The sequence below is a fragment of the Macaca fascicularis genome, chromosome 20 (assembly GCF_037993035.2).
Source record: "Macaca fascicularis isolate 582-1 chromosome 20, T2T-MFA8v1.1".
In the NCBI taxonomy this organism is placed as follows: Eukaryota; Metazoa; Chordata; class Mammalia; order Primates; family Cercopithecidae; genus Macaca; species Macaca fascicularis.
In genome coordinates, this window is record NC_088394.1 from 43,012,954 (window position 1) to 43,031,211 (window position 18,258).

Genomic DNA, 18,258 nt, shown 5'->3' on the forward strand with positions numbered 1-18,258 from the left:
TAGTACAAATAAATGCTAGGTCCTAGAGTCTTCCAGCAAGGCACCTAACATGGGGGTGCTGCTGGAAGCCCTGAAACAATTTCCTAAATATTCTCATTTTAACATATAGCATAAAATACTGTTAGTGAGATACTTTACATTCTTTATTTCATACCAAGCCTCTGACATCTGGGAGTCGTTTTTATAATGATAGCACACGTCAGTTTAGACGGGCCACGTTACACAAGTGCTGAGGCTGCAGGTGGCTGGCGGACACTGGACCGGACAGCACAGGTGCAGAGGCTGGGCACACAGAAACCAAGGGAAAAATAAGGCTAAAAGCCTTTCTTGTTAGCTACGTCTTTGTATAAAGCACTGATTTGTAATTATTTGACATAGTGAAACAGCCTCTGCATAGTTTTTTAAGTCTGAAAAGTTCTCAAATTTAAAAAAGTTTAGGAACATGCTTAGGTTCTCTCCCTGGTGAAGGAAGTGGCAGCAGCAAAGTTCACTCTCAGCAAATGCCACATGAGCTCCTGACGTTTCCAGCTGCCCAAGGAGCTCACCATGTCCAAAACATGACACTTTCTCCATCTTGTCTGTTCAGTTTTCATTTTCCAAGTCAGTCAGACTCAAAATTGTAGGTGTCTGACTCATTCTTTTAGCCTTCATTGAATGGGTCATTGAATCCTGTGGATTCTGTTTCCCCACTCTTCTTTGTCCTCACTGCCCCTGCTTAGGTTCAGACCTCCAGGGCTTCCCACTGTGACTATGGAAGTAAACTCTTAACTCATCTCCATGCCCCAGCTAAGGCACAGTGCTAAAGATGTTACTTTATAGTGCCAACTCCCTGATGCCTGTAAGATGAGTTTACATTTTCCCTTTGATTTTTTTCAAAGGGCTTTGTATTCCTTTTTTTTTTTTTTTTTTTGAGACGGAGTCTCGCTCTGACGCCCAGGCTGGAGTACAGTGGCGCGATCCCGACTCACTGCAAGCTCCGCCTCCTGGGTTCACGCCATTCTCCTGCCTCAGCCTCCCGAGTAGCTGGGACTACAGGCGCCCGCCACCTCGCCAGGCTAATTTTTTGTATTTTTAGTAGAGACGGGGTTTCATAGTGTTAGCCAGGATGGTCTCGAACTCCTGACCTCGTGATCCGCCCACCTCAGCCTCCCAAAGTGCTGGGATTACAGGCGTAAGCCACTGCGCTCAGCCCATATTCCAGTTTTAATCTACCTTTCCTGTCTCCTTTCTCTGCCACTCCCTCTACCACACACTTCTTGTAGCCCACCTTAGCTCTGCTTCAATGCTTTGCTCATTTTATTGCTTCTGTCTAAAATAACAGCCTCAATGAACATTTCTACCTTCAAAATATACCTACTCTCAAGGACACACTCAAACACCATCTCCTCCATAACTGATGCTGCCTGTTCGAAGGAACTTGGATATTTAACAGGAGAACACTTTATTTTATGTCTCAAAGGGTCTTCATTACGGTCAGTCCTGCACTGTCACTATTTGCCTATGTCACCTTACCTAACTGACTGGAAAACCCTTTAGGGCATAGGGCAGGTCCTGTTCCATGCATGTTTGTATCTTCCTAGCATCAAACACAGTACCTCACATGACAAATGCCAAAGAAATGAATGGAAAGCAGGTAAGAAGGCTAGTTGACCAAACTGGCTTCATAACCCAATTGACCATCTGGCATCTCATGAAGACCTTTAAATTTCTGGATAGAAGAGTTCAGCTATAAGAAAACCTGTGTATGGTCATAAACAGTCTTGATTTTAATACAGAATCCATGGAATAATATAATGCCTTGAAATTATAAGATTGAGAAAAACTATTAATTTTCAAATTTATCAAAAATATCTGATCTCTTACTGTTACACTTTTGTATTTACAAACTCTGTATTTGCACAAATCATACAGCTTACCATTACACCACATTCATCAGTCAGGATATAAAAGCCAAAATATTTGTTTCTTTTCATGACAACAGATAAGATACACCACTTATAATTTTAAAATAAATGTGAACATACAAACTCAACTATACCTGGGCAGTTCAGATGGGTCTTAAAATGGTATTTTTCTTCATATAGGAGATGAATCTGAGGAAACAGACAGTTGGGAGAGGCTAACCAGCCCTGCCCAAATGTAGATTAAAGTTAAGGGCCATTAGAATTCAAGTAAAAAAATGATGTTACATTGGAAAGCAGATTTTGCCAAAGCTACTATAATATGATCTGCATTTATGATAAGCAAAATTAAAAAAAATTAGTAAGTACTGATGTATCCCTTGGATTTTTTTTTTTTAATCCTTAGCTAATTGGCTGAGGAGTTTAAGGAGATAGAAAAGCAAAGAAATATAGCAGAAACAGTTTTTCCTGGTGGTATTTTATTCACTTGATTTTTCAGGAACCTAAAGAAAGGTTTTGTTTATTTATTTATTTTTTTGAGACAGGGTCTTTCTCTGTCACTCAGGCTGGAGTGCAGTGGTGCAATCTTAGCTCACTGCAACCTCTGCCTCCTTGGGCTCAAGCGATCCTCCCATCTCAGTTTCCTCAGTGGTGCATACCACCACGCCCAGCTAATTTTTGTATTTTCAGTAGAGATGGGGTTTCACCATGTTGGCTAGGCAGGCTGGTCTCAAACTCCTGAGCTCAAGCGATCCACCCGCCTCAGCCCCACAAAAGCTGGAATTACATGTATGAGCCACTGTGCCTGGTGTAGGAACCCAAAGAAGAATCCTAAAATCTGTCCTCAAAATTTCTCCACTTTTAAGTTGTGGTGGTTGTCTGTATATGAGCTACAACTTTTAATAAGAAAAACTTCCCACATGCTTACCAAATAGTGAAGATAATTTTTAAAAACTTAAGCAGTTCATAAAAACACAATATCCACGGTAACCACAAGAACATATTTATAAAATATACACAAAAGGAAATGTGAAGGGAATCAAAACTTATCACTACAAAAAAATCAATTAAAGAAAAGAAGGCAGTAGTGGAGGAGAGACAACAAAGCTATAGACACACAGAAAACAAGTAGCAAAGTGACCGAAGTCCTTCCTCATCAGCAATTAAACATAAATAAACCCTCCAATCAAAAGAAGAGATTGCAGAATTGATGGAAAATAACAAGACTCAACTATATGCTGCCTGTAGGGCACTCACTTTAAAGATAAAAAAAAGTTGAAAGTAAAAGGATGGACAAAGATATTCCATGCAAATAGTTGCTAAAAGACAGCTGGGGGGTGGCAATACTAGTCTTGGATAAAAAAGGACATGGTATATTTGGATAAAAAAGGACATGGTATATTGATAAAAGGGTCAATTCACCCAGAAGATATAACAATTATAAACATATATGGACTAAAAACAAAGGAGCCCTAAAATATACAAAACAAACATTGATAGAACTGATGGGAGAAGTAGATACTTGTACAATAGTAATTGGAGACTTCAACACCCCACTTTCAATAAAGGACAGAATGATCAGGCAGAATATAAATAAGAAAATAAAGGACCTGAACACCACTATAGACCAAATGGACCTAACATATACAGAAAATTCCACCCAGTAACAGAATACACATTTTTCTCAAGTACACATCAAACAGTCTCTAGAATAGACTACGTATGTTCAGCCACAAAACAAGTCTTAATATATTTTAAATGACTGAAATAATATAAAATTTATTCAAATCAAAATGGAATGAAACTAGATATCAAAAACTGAAGGAAAATGAAAAAATTCACAAGTCTGTGTAAATTCAACTACACACTCTTACAAAACTTTTAAACTTGTGATTTCGAAAAAGAAATCCAAGGGAAATTATAAGATACCTTGAGACAAATGAAACCCAAAACATGCCAAAACTTATGGGGAGCAGTAAAAGCAGTAGTAAAAGGGAAATTTACACCTATAAATGCCTACGTTAAAAAAGAAGAAACAACTTAGATCAACAGCTTAACTTTATACCTTAAGGAACTAGAGAAAGAAGACAAACTAAATTCAAAGCTAGCAGAAGTAACAAAATAATAAAGACTAGAGTGACAATAAATAAAACAGAAAACAGAAAAAGAGCAAAAACCCAAAACTTGGTTCTTTGAAAAGATCAACAAAACTGACCAACCTTTGGCTAGAATTAAGAACAAAAAGACTCAAATTATTAAAATCAGAAATGCAACTGGAGACATGACTACAGATCTTACATACATAGAAATAATCATAAGTGAATACTAAGAACAACTGTATGCCAACAAACTGACAACCTAGAGGAAATGGACAAATTCCTAGAAACACACAATCAAACAAAACTGCAAAATGAAGCCAAAGAAAATCTGAATAGGCCTAAAACTAACAAGGAGATTAAAAAAAGAACCCAGAACTTCTCAACAAAGAAAGGCTCTGGATCACATGGCTTCACTGGTGAATTCTACTAAACATGTAAAGAATTAACAACAATCGGTTGATTCCTGGGCAAGATGGCTGAATAGGAACAGCTCCAGTCTGCAGCTTCCCATGCGATCAAGGCAGAAGGCAGGTGATTTCTGCATTTCCAACTAAGGTACCTGGCTCATCTCATTGGGGCTGGTTAGACAATGGGTACAGCCCACAGAGGGCAAGAAGGAGCAGGGTGGAGGGTCACCTCACCTGGGAAGCACAAGAGGTTGGGGCACTTCCTCCCTTAGCCAAGGGAAGCCATGAGGGATGGTGCATTCCGGCCCAGATACTAAACTTTTCCCATGGTCTTCACAACCCACAGACTAGAAGATTCCCTTGGGTGCCTACTCCACCAGGGACCTGGGTTTCAAGCATAAAACTGGTGGCCATTTGGGCAGACACTGAGCTAGCTGCAGGAGTTTTTTTTTCATACCCCACTGGTGCCTGGAACACCAGCAAGACAGAACCATTCACTCCCCTGGAAAGGGGGCTGAAGCCAGGGAGCCAACAGCAGATCCCACCCTCCCCGCCACCCCCACGGAGCCCTTCAGACTAAGATCCACTGGCTTGAAATTCTCACTGCCAGCACAGCAATCTGAAGTCGACCTGGGAGCTTGGTAGGGGGAGGGGCATCCACCATTACTGAGGCTTGAGTAGGTGGTTTTCCCCTCATAGTGTAAACAAAGCCATCGGGAAATCTGAACTGGGCAGAACCCACTGCAGCTCAGCAAAGCTGCTGTACCCAGACTGCCTCTCTAGATTACTCCTCTTTGGGCAGGGCACCTCTGAAAGAAAGGCAGCAGCCCTAGTCAGGGGCTTATAGATAAAACTGCCGTCTCCCTGGGACAGCACCTGGGGGAAGGGGTGGCTGTGGGTGCAGCTTCCGCAGACTTAAATGCTCCTGCCTGCCAGCTCTGAAGAAAGCAGCAGACCTCCCAGCACAGCACTTGAGCTCTGCTAAGGGACACACCGCCTCCTCAAGTGGGTCCCTGACCCCCGTGCCTCCTGACTGGGAGACACCTCCCAGCAGGGGTCAACAGACACCTCACACAGGAGAGCTCCAGCTGGCATCTGGTGGGTGCCCTTCTGGGACAAAGCTTCCAGAGAAAGGAAAAGGCAGCAATCTTTGCTATTCTGCAGCCTCCACTGGTGATACCCAGGCAAACAGGGTCTGGAGTGGACCTCCAGCAAACTCCGGCAGAACTGCAGCAGAGGGGCCTGACTGTTAGAAGGAAAACTAACAGAAAGGAATAGCATCAATATCAATAAAATGGGCATCCATACATAAACCACATCCGAAGGTCACCAACATCAAAGAACAAAGGTAGATAAATCCATGAAGATAAGGAAAAACAGTGCAAAAAGGTTGAAAATTCCAAAAACCACGCCTCTTCTCCTCCAAGGGATCACAACCCCTCGCCAGCAAGGGAACAAAACTGGATGGAGAATGAGTTTGACGAATTCACAGAAGTAGGCTTCACAAGGTGGGTAGTAACAAAACTTCTCCGAGCTAAGGGAGCATGTTCTAACCCAATGCAAGGAAGCTAAGAACCTTGAAAAAAGGTTAGAGAAATTGCTAACTAGAACAACCAGTTTAGAGAAGAACAAAAATGACCTGATGGAGCTGAAAAACACAGCATGAGAACTTCGTGAAGCATACATAAGTATCAACAGCTGAATGGATCAAGTGGAAGAAAGGATATCAGGGATTGAAGATCAGTTTAATGAAATAAAGCAGGAAGACAAAATTAGAGAAAAAAGAAAGAAAAGGAACGAAGAAAGTCTCCAAGAAATATGGGACTATATGAAAAGACCAAACCTACGTTTGACTGGTGTACCTGAAAGTGACAGGGAGAATGGAACCAAGTTGGAAAACACATTTCAGGATATTATCCAAGCAAACCTTCCCTAACCTGGCGAGGAAGGCCAACATTCAAATTCAGGAAATACAGAGACCACCACAAAGATACTCCTCGAGAAGAGCAATCCCAAGACACATAATCGTCAGATTCACCAAGGTTGAAATGAAGGAAAAAATGTTAAGGGCAGCCAGAGAGAAAGGTCGGGTTACCCACAAAGGGAAGTAAGTCCATCAGACTAACAGCAGATCTCTCTGCAGAAACCCTAAAAGTCAGAAGAGAGTGGGGGCCAATATTCAATATTGTTTTTTTTTGTGTGTGTGATAGAGTCTCGCTCTGTCACGGTGGCACAATCTTGGCTCACTGCAACCTCTGTCTCCTGGGTTCAATGGGTTTAAGCAATTCTCCCAGCCTCACGAGTAGCTGGGATTACAGGCGCCCGCCAGCACGCCCAGCTAATTTTTATATTTTTAGTAGAGATGGGGTTTCACCATCTTGGCCAGCTGGTCTTGAACTCCTGACCTCGTGATCCACCAGCCTTGGCTTCCCAAAGTGCTGAGATTACAGGTGTGAGCCACCGTGCCCAGCCTCAACATTCTTAAAGAATGTTCAACCCAGAATTTCATATCCAGCCAAACTAAGCTTCATAAGCAAAGGAGAAATAAAATCCTTTCCAGACAAGCAAATGGTGAGAGACTTTGTCACCACCAGGCCCGCCTCACAAGAGCTCCCGAAGGCAGCACTAAATATGGAAAGGAAAAACTGGTACCAGCCACTGCAAAAACATACCAAATTATAAAGGCTATCAACACTATGAAGAAACTGCATCAACTAATGGGCAAAATAACCAGCTACCATCAAAATGACAGGATCAAATTCACACATAACAATATTAACCTTAAATGTAAATGGACTAAATGCCCCCAATTAAAAGACACAGACTGGCAAATTGGATAAAGAGTCAAGACCCATCAGTGTGCTGTATTTAGGAGATCCAACTCATGTGCAAAGACACACATAGGCTCAAAATAAACAGATGGAGGAATATTTACCAAGCAAATGGCAAGAAAAAAAAATCAGAGGTTGCAATCCTAGTCTCTGATAAAACAGACTTTAAACCAACAAAGATAAAAAAAAAAAAAAAAGACAAAGAAGGGTATTACAGGGATCAATGCTGAAGGGTAAAGGGATCAATGCAACAAGAGCTAACTATCCTAAATATATATATGCACCCCATACAGGAGCACCCAGATTCATAAAGCAAGTTCTTAGAGACCTACAAAGAGACTTAGACTCCCACACAATAATAGTGAAAGACTTTAACAACCCATTGTCAATATTAGACAGATAACGAGACAGAAAATTAACAAGGATATCCAGGACTTGAACTCAGCTCTGGACCAAGCGGACCTAATAGATATCTACAGAACTCTTCAACCCAAATCAACAGAATATACACTCTTCTCAGCACCACATCACACTTATTCTAAAATTGACCACATAATTGGAAGTAAAACACTCCTTAGCAAATGCAAAAGAACAGAAATCATAACAAATAGTCTCTCGGACCACAGTGCAATCAAATTAGAACTCAAGATTAAGAAACTTACTCAAAACCACACAACTACATGGAAACTGAACAACCTGCTCCTGAATGACTACTGGGTACATAACAAAATTAAGGCAGAAATAAGTAAGTTCTTTGAAACCAATGAGAACAGACACAAAGTACCAGAATCTCTGGGACACAGCTAACACAGTGTTTAGAGGGAAATTTATAGCACTAAATGCCCACAGGAGAAAGTGGCAAAGATATAAAATTGACACCCTAACATCACAATTGAAAGAACTAGAGAAGCAAGAGCAAACAAATTCAAAAGCTAGCAGAAGACAAAATAACTAAGATCAGAGCAGAACTGAAGGAGATAGAGACACAAAAAAAACCCTTCAAAAAAATCAATGAATCCAGGAGCTGTTTTTTTGAAAAGATTAACAAAATAGATAGACCGCTAGCCAGACTAATAAAGAAGAAAAGAGAGAAGAATCAAATAGACACAATAAAAAATGATAAAGGAGATATCACCACTGATCCCACAGAAATAGAAATTACCATCAGAGAATACTATAAATACCTCTATGCAAATAAACTAGAAAATCTAGAAGAAATGGATAAATTCCTGGACACATACACCCTCCCAAGACTAAACCAGGAAGAAGTCAAATCTCTGAATAGATCAATAACCAGTTCTGAAATTGAGGCAGTAATTAATAGCCTACCAACCAACAAAAGCCCAGGACCAGATGGATTCACACCCGAATTCTACCAGAGGTACAAAGTGGAGCTGGTATCATTCCTTCTGAAAGTATTCCAAACAACAGAAAACAGGGACTTCTCCCTAACTCACTTTATGAGGCCAGCATCTTCCTGGTAACAAAACCTGGCAGAGACACAACAAAAAAGAAAATTTCAGGCCAATATCCCTGATGAACGTTGAGGTGAAAACCCTCAGTAAAATTCTGGCAAATTAAATCCAGCAGCACATCAAAAACCTTATCTACCACAATCAAGTCAGCTTCATCCCTCGGATGCAAGGCTGGTTCAGCATACGCGAATCAATCACATAAACAGACCCAATGAGAAAAACCACATTATTATCTCAATAGATGCAGAAAAGGCCTTCTACAAAATTCAACACTCCTTCATGCTAAAAACTGTCAATAAACCAGGTATTGATGGAATGTATCTCAAAATCATTAGAGTGATTTATGAGAACCCCACAGCCAATATCACACTGAATGGGCAAAAGCTGGAAGCATTTCCTTTGAAAACTGGAACAAGACAAGGATACCCTCTCTCACCACTCCTATTCAACATGGTATTGGAGGTTCTGGCCAGGGCAATTAGGCAAGATAAAGAAATAAAGGATATTCAAACAGGAAGTTAAATTGTCTCTGTTTGCAAATGACATGATTGTATATTTAGAAAACCCCATTGTCTCAGCCCAAAATCTCCTTAAGCTGATAAGCAACTTCAGCAAAGTCTCAGGATACAAATCAATGTGCAAAAATCACAAGCATTCCTATAGACCAACAGGGGTACAGACAGAGAGCCAAATCATGAATGAACTCCCATTCACAATTGCTAAAAAGAGAATAAAATACCTAGGAATACAACTTACAAGGGATGTGAAAGACCTCTTCAAGGGGAACTATAAACCACTGCTCAAGGAAATAAGAGAGGACACAAACAAATGGAAAAACATTCCATGCTCATGGATAGGAAGAATCAATATCGTGAAAATAGCCATACTGCCCAAAGTAATTTATAGATTCAATGCTATCCCCATCAAGTTACCATTTGACTTTCTTCACAGAATTAGAAAAAACTAGTTTAAATTTCGTATGGAACCAAAATGGAGCCTGTATAGTCAAGACAATCCTAAGCAAAAAGAACAAAGCTGGAGGCATCATGCTTCCTGACTTCGAACTATACTACAAGGCTACAGTAACCAAAACAGCAAGTTATTGGTACCAAAACAGATATATAGACCAATGGAACAGAATAGAGGCCTCAGAAATAACGCCATGTATCTACAACCATCTGATCTTTGACAAATCTGACAAAAACAAGCAATGGGGAAAGGATTCCCTGTTTAATGGTATTGGGAAATCTGGCTAGCCATATGCAGAAAACTCAAACTGGACCCCTTCCAGAAACTGGACCTTATACAAAAATTAACTCAAGATAGACTAAAGACTTAAACCTAAGACCTAAAACCATAAAAACCCTAGAAGAAAACCTAGGCAATACCATTCAGGAGATAGGCATGGGCAAAGGCTTCATGACTAAAACACCAAAAGCAATGGCAACAGAAGCCAAAATTGACAAATGGATCTAACTAAACTAAAGAGCTTTTGCACAGCAAAAGAAACTATTACCACAGTGAACAGGCAACCTACAGAATGGGGGAAAATTTTTGCAATCTATCCATCTGACAAAGGACTAATATCCAGAATCTACAAGGAACTTAAAACAAGTTTACAAGAAAAAAAAATCAATCCCATCAAAAAGTAGGTGAAGGATATGAACAGACACTTCTCAAAAGAAGACATTTATGCAGCCAACAAAGATATGAAAAAAAGCTCATAATCACTGGTCATTAGAGAAATGCAAATCAAAACCACAATGACATACCATCTCACACCAGTTAGAATGGCTACCACTAAAAAGTCAGAAAACAACAGATGCTGGAGAGGATGTGGAGAAACAGCGCTTTTACACTGTTGGTGGGAGTGTAAATTAGTTCAACCATTGTGGAAGAGTGTGGAGACTCCTCAAGGATCTAGAACTAGAAATACCATTTGACTCAGCAATCTAATTACTGGATATATACCCAAAGGATTATAAATCATTCTACTATAAAGACACATGCACACGTATGTTTATTGCAGCACTATTCATAATAGCAAAGACTTGGAATCAACCCAAATGCCCATTAATGATAGATTGGATAAAGAAAATGTGGCACATATATACCATGGAATACTAGGCAGCCATAAAAAAGGATGAGTTCATGTCCTTTGCAGGGACATGGATGAAGTGGGAAACCATCATTCTCAGCAAACTAACACAGGAACAAAACCAAACACTGCCTGCTCTCACTCCTAAGTGGGAGTTGAAGTATAAGAACACATGGACACAGGGAGGGGAGGGAACATCACACACTGGGGCCTGTTGGGGGGTGGGGGCCTAGGGGAGGGATAGTATTAGGAGAAATATAGATGATGGGTTGATGGATGCAGCAAACCAGCATGGCAGGTGTATACTTATGTAACAAACCTGCACGCTCTGCACATGTATCCCAGAACTTCAAGTATCATAATAATAAAAAAAGTTAACACTAATCCTCAAACTCTTTGAAAAAGTTGAAGAACAAACACTAGTTACTCATTCTATGAGGCCAGAACACTAGTTACTCATTCTATGAGGCCAGAATTACTCTGATACCAAAGCTAGAAAAGGTACACACAAAAAACTAAAGACCAATATCCCTTACGAATGTTAACATAAAAATCCTCAAGAAAATTACTACTTCAGAATTCAGCAACATATAAAACGATTATACACCAAGAACAAGTGGGATTTGTTCCCAGAATGCATGAGTGGTTCAATATACAAAAGCCTACCAATTTAATACATCACATTTACAGTAAGGGAAAAAAACTACATGATCAGCTCAATGAATTTTTAAAAAAGCATTTGACAAAATTCAACAGCCTTTCATGATAAGAACATTCAATTAACTATGAATAGAAAAAAAAAAAAACTTCCTTCACATGACAAAGGCCATATATGAGAAACTCAGAGCTACCATCATAATCAGTAGTGAAGGACAGAGCTCCACTGAGATCAAGAATAAGACAGATACCCAATTTCACTTCTATTGAATATATACTGGAAGTTCTGGTTGGAGCAATTAGGCAAGAAAATAAAATGAAAGGTATCCAAATTGGAAAGGAAGATGTAAGATTTTCTCTGTTCACAAATAACACATTCTTACATGCAGAAAACCCTAAAGATCACACCCACCCACACCCCTGTTAGAGCTAATAAAGTAAGTCAACAAAGTTGCTGGATGCAAAACCCACATACACAAATCCGTTGCATTTCTAAATGCTGCCAATTAACAATTAGAAAAGGAAGTTAAGAAAATAATTCCAGTATAATAGCATTAAAAAGAATAAAATATTAGGAATAAATTTAACCAAGGAGGCAAAACACTTGTATGCTGAAAACTACAAAACATTGCTGAATGAATTAAAGATGAAAAATCATTGGGAATATACATCCTGTGTTCATGAATGGGAAGACTTCATACAGTTAAGATGACAATATTATTCAAAGTGAGCCACAGATTTAAAATGATCCCTTTGAAAATCCCAACAGTGTTTCTGCAGAAATAGAAAAAGTCATCCTAAAATTCATGAAATGTGAATGAACCATGAATAGCCAATCCAATTTTGAAAAACAAGAAAAAAGTTGGAAGATTCACACGTCCTGATTTCAAAACTTATTACAAATTTACAGTAATCAAAACAATTACTACTGGCATAACAACAGGCATATAGACCAATGGAATTGAGAGGCCAGAAACAAATCTTCACATAATTTTTTTTTTTTTTTTACGGAGTCTAGTTCTGTTGCCCAGGCTGGAGTGCAGTGGCGCAATCTCGGCTCACCGTGACCTCTACCTCCCAGGTTCAAGCGATTGTCCTGCCTCAGGCTCCCGAGAAGCTAGGATTACAGGCGTGTGCTACCACGCCTGACTAAATTTTGTATTTTTAGTCGAGATGGGGTTTTGTCATGTTGGCCAGGCTAGTATCAAACTCCTGATCTCAGGTGTTCCACCCACCTGGGCCTCCCAAAGTGCTGGGATTACAGGCATGAGCCACTGTGTCCGGTCTTTTTTTTTTTTTTTTTTTTTTTAAAGAAAAACAGAGATGGGGTTTTGCTATGTTGACCAGGCTGGTCTTGAACTCCTGCCCAGGCTGGTCTCAAACTCCTGGACTCAAGCAATCCTCCTGCCTTAGCTTCCTGTATAGCTGGGACTACAGATTGGCTATTCATGGTTCATTCACATTTCATGCCACTGTGCCCAGGTCTAATTGATTTTTGACAGGGGTGTCAAGACCATTCAATGGGAAAGGACAGTGTTTTCAAAAAATGATCCTGGGAAAGCTGGATATCCACATGAAAAAGAATGAAGTTGGAGCCTTAACTTACACTATATACAAAAATTAACTCCAGATAGATCAAAGACCTAAACGTATTACAAAAGCTAAAACTATAAAACTCTCAGAAGAAAACGTATGAGAAAAGCTTCATGACATTGGTTTTGACAGTGATTTCTTGGAGTATCACACCACAAGCAACAACAAAAACCACATTACATTGGGCTTCATCAAAATTAAAAACTTTTGTACGTGAAAGGACACTGTATCAAGGGAGTGAAAAGGCAACAAACAGAATGCAAAAATCTGCTAATCACACACACAATAAGGGACGAATATCCAGAATATGCAGAGAACGTCTACAACTTAAAAAAAAATTCAAAAGCGGGCAAAGGACGTGAAGAGACCTTTCTGCAAAGAAGATACATGAATAGCCAAGAAGCCCATGGAAAAATGCTCAACATCACCAATCGTTAGGCAAATCAAAACCTCAATGAGATGCTACTTTACACATATTAGGATGGCTATTATCCAAAAGTACCAAAAATAACAGGTATTGGTGAAGATGTGGATAAACCGGAACCCTCTGTGTGCTGCTGGTCGGTGTGTAAATAAAATGGTGCAGCGACTGTGGAAAAGTTTGCTGGTTCCTCAAAAACTTAAACACAGATTTGCCATATGATCCAACAATTCTACACAGCAGCATTACTCATCATAACCCAAAGGTAGAAACAATCAAGCATCCATCAACAGATGAATGAATGCATAAAGAAAATGTGGCATTTACTTATGGAATATTTAGCCTTAAAAAAAGAATAAAATTCTGATACATATGACCACATGGATGAACCATGAAAAGATTTCATGGATGAACCTTGAAATCCTTATGCTAAGCGAAGTAAGCCAGATATAAAAGGACAAATATTATATGATTCTACTATGAGTTACCTAGAATACGGAAATTCATAGAGACAGAAAGTAGAACAGAGGTTACCAGCGTAGGGAGAGAGAAAAAAACGGGAAGGAACTGTTTCATGGGTATAGAGTTTCAGTTTGGGATGATAAAAATGCTCCAGACAAAGTGGTGATGGTTGCGCAACAATGAGCATATACTTAATGCCACTGATTTGTACATTTAAAAGTGACTGAGGGTAAATTTTATACCATGTATATTTTGCCGCAATTGAAAAAAAAAAAGCTACAACCCTCCTGCAAGGGTATTTGGCAATATCTAACAAAACTACACAACTTTTTTTAACCAAACAATCCCTCTACCAGGAATTTATCCAGATGACATGTCTCCAACAATACAGAAAGACATACACATAACATTATTCACTGCAGCTTGTTTATAACTGCAAATACTGGGAATAACCTATATGCCCAACATAAGTAGAAGATAAAATAAAGTTGGTATATACAATGCTCTACTATGCAGCTATAAAATAAAAATGTGCTCTATGAATTGATATGGAATGGTTTCCAGGATATACTTTTTTTTTTTTTTTTTGAGACAGGGTCTCACTCTGTCATACAGACTGGAGAGTGCAATGGCCTGATCTCAGCTCATTGCAACCTCCACCTCCTGGTTTCAAGTGATTTTCATGCCTCACCCTCCCCAGTAGCTGGAATTATAGGCGCATGCTACCATGCCCTACTAATTTTTGTATTTTTAGCAGAGACGGAGTTTCTCCACGTTGCCCAGCCTGGTCTCAAACTCCTGACCTCAAGTGATCCGCCCACCTTGGCCTCCCAAAGTGCTGGGATTACAGGTGTGAGCCACTGCACCTGACCAGGACATACTTTTAAGTTGAAAAAATAAAGTGTAAAAGAATAATGCTGTCCTTCAAGTAAGAAAAAATGTCACATAAGAAAATACACATGTATCTGCTCATTTGTGCAAAAAGAAATCCAGAGAGAGGGTAGAAATGGAAGGCAGAGAATGAAGGAGTCAAGGACACTTCCAAGTGTCCCTCTTGGGATGTGGGCTCTCTAGGAACAACAGTTATGTTCCCAGAACCCCCACATAAAAACAATGTATAGAAACCATGATGTGGGGGCACAAAATGAAATATAAACCACTAGCCTGAGTAACTGGAAAACAGTACCTTGACAGTAAAACTAAACACAAAAAGAACTGTACATAAGGTACTTTGTTAGGAAATTTCTCAAAGGGATATGGATTAGCAATTGTGAAGTTACTTTTTGTGTATATTAGGATTAAACAAATTAATCCATTTTAGATAAGTTAGTCAGGTTTCTCTCTGTAAGATGAAGAAAGGGCTCCTTGGAAATACGGTTGATCTAGGGTTGGGTCAGAGAAAACACAAGTTGAGCCTGGTTCATCCAGAATTGCCATAAAGTAAGAAAATAATTAAAAAACTATTAATTGGGTACGTTGAGAGGACACAGGAGGCAAACTGAAGGAGCTTCCAATGGCTGAAGCTTGGGTTTTGAGCAACAAAATAATGTTACTATCATAGAAAAATAACTTTTTTTGAGACATTCTCACTCTGGTCACCCAGGCTGGAGTGCAGTGGTGTGACCTTAGCTCACTGCAGCCTTGACCTCCTGGGCTCAGGTGATTTTCCCACCTCAGGCTCCTGAGTAGCTGGGACTATAGGCACCTGCCACTATGCCCAGCTAATTTTTGTATTTTTAGTAGAGACGGGGGTTTCACCACATTGCCGAGGCTGGTCTCGAACTCCTGACCTCAAGTGATCTGCTGCCTCGGCTTCCCAAAGTGCTGGGATTACAGGCGTGAGCCACGATGCCTGGTCATAATAATAATATTATTAATATTATAACAACAGAATAAAATAAAATATCCATAAGCCCATACTGATGTAATTATTAATAACTGAATAAGTGAGGAAAAGGGATAGTTTTTCTCACAGCAGAATGCTAATTAACGTATACAGAAGGAATGATGGAAACAGAAAATCATGATCAGGTAAACCCTGCAGTAGTAACTGTTACAGGCAGAAGCCAACAATGGATGCTAAAATTAGTGGGTGAGGAGATGTCGGCATAGACTCAAAGAGACTTATTAATTAGACAAGAAAAAAAATAGCAACTTTTTAGTGAAGAAAACTGGCAGCACCTTAAGGAAGTGATCAAAGCTAACATTACCAGCAATAAGACAAAATGATACCATGTACCCCTGTTTCACTGACATGATGTAGTTAGAAGAGCACCACAGTTTCTGTGGTATTCCTGACAGAAATACACAGCCTCGGTGGAATCCCTAGGAAACATTAGACAAACTCAAACTGATGGACGTTCTACTACACTGGCTAGTACTCTTGACAGTGTGCCAAGGAAAGACACAGACAGAGTAACTGTCACAGATGGAGAAGGCTAAGGATACTTGACAACTAAAAGCAATATGGGAAACTGGATCATAAAGAGGACCTTCATGGCAAAACTAGAGATACTGGAATTAGGTCTATAGCTTAGTTAATAATAGTGTTATCTGTGTTAATTTTCAGTTTTACTCCGGCTTTGAGAGATGTTGGCATTAGGGGAATCTGAATGAATGGCACATAGGGAACTCTATCATTTTTATAATGTTCTGTAAGTTTAAAGTTATTTAAAAAGAAAAAGATCTATGGCATATCTAAATCTTTGATGACCATAGTTTCATGGATTCATAACTATTCACCAAGCTAAATTAATACTACTACTAAGTTAGAAAATCTTGAGAGAAAGTGTAAGTCTTCCCTGTCTGCAATCTCTACCACTTGTTTATACCTTTATAATGAGTGTTCCAATTGATATGCTAACATGGTTTTTTCACCCATGACAACCCATTCCAAGAGAACAGGGACCAAGATACAGTTGCTTCTACCTTGTGACTTGCATATTTTTGTCAAAAGTAAATGCTGTCTGGTATAGTGCCATGTGCCTGTAGTCCCAGCTACCTGGGAGGGTGAAGCAGAGGATCGCTTGAGCCCAGGAGTTTAAGGCCAGCCTGGGCAACAAATCAAGACCCCATCTCCAAAAATTAAATAAAATTTAAAACATTTTAAATTTAATATTCTTGCATTAAAAAGAGCTATAATAAAACAAAAAAATACATCCTAAAATAAATATTTTTAAAAAGTAAATGCTGCGTGCATTGCGAATGAGTGAACAATATGTAAAAGATCTCAATACTATAGGAATTATTTACTTACGCTCCACAAAAGAAGTAAAGAGCATTCGAAACCTGCTAAGCCGACTACCTTCATCTGCCCACATTCGAATCACTCCAATTCCTGTTTTAAGCATTACATCATTGGCCACAGTGCTGCAAAACTTGGCCTTCAGGTTTTCAATAGAACTGCTTCCATCATAGACTGCAACGAAGTTTCTCTTGCATTCATTTGAGTGCTCCATTTGATAATCTAGGAACCTCAAATAAATCTGTAGTATTAACACAAAAACACTGCTTTTAAAAAGATACATTAATTTGAATTTTTCCATTTCTATTTTCCACAGACAACATGGTACACCAAATAATAACAGCTGACAGAAAACCATAATAGATAAATGGCTGATGCCTAATAGTTAGAGGAACTAAGATTAATGATCTGTTTCTTTGGTTGTCTTAATAATGGAACCAAGCATTAAGGAACTTACTTTGTGTTTTGTCTATAAAGAGAAGAAACTTTTTGTTCACAAGGCATAACTATCTCACATTTTTCTCATTATAAAAGCAATCTCATGGTACTGGACAGGGGAGAAAAGAAAATAATCACTCATAATTCTATTATTCCAACAATGCATGTGATTGGTGAATTTCTTTTCAGTTTTTCTGCACATTTAAAAAACCTGTGTTTGATTGTAAGATATACACATCCTACTTTAGCTGTATCATATAAAAATGTTTTTATCTGTATTCTTAGCCATACCTATTCCCAGATGTCGTATTATTTATTTACACAATATCCTACTGTTCTACATGGTTGCTTTATGATTTCACCTCTTAACAATATCTGCATTTTCAGACAGGCAGACATCAACTGTACTATCAAAGGAAGCTCTGTTAGCATCCCCCCATTCAAATTTTATAGCTAAATGGTACTAAGTTATTTGCTAAACACTCTCGATCCATTGTTGTTTGACAATTTCTCTTACATTGTGAACTTGGATTTTAAACATTACTCTCCAGAAGAGCCTAATGAAGTAGGTATCACGTTTTTTTTGTGGGCAGAGATGAATCTGTTATTCGGTGGCAAGGATTAAACCCAGG

The 18,258-nt window shown here is 39.2% G+C and overlaps 1 protein-coding gene across 18 annotated transcripts in view; it reads right to left on the reverse strand.

Annotated features, from left to right (window-relative positions):
• The window catches only part of NETO2 (neuropilin and tolloid like 2), a 63,802-nt gene that overhangs the window by 12,355 nt on the left and 33,189 nt on the right, over window positions 1–18,258 (reverse strand). For 13 of the 18 annotated variants that reach the window (XM_005591843.5, XM_015442732.4, XM_015442735.4 and 10 more), the window contains one exon: window positions 17,201–17,429. In XM_005591843.5, the coding sequence (XP_005591900.1) occupies window positions 17,201–17,429 (229 nt within the window). Of the gene's footprint in view, window positions 1–2,038; window positions 2,130–17,200; window positions 17,430–18,258 lie in introns of all 18 variants that reach the window. The other 5 variants (XR_012428702.1, XM_074026742.1, XM_074026741.1 and 2 more) reach the window with 2 other exon arrangements.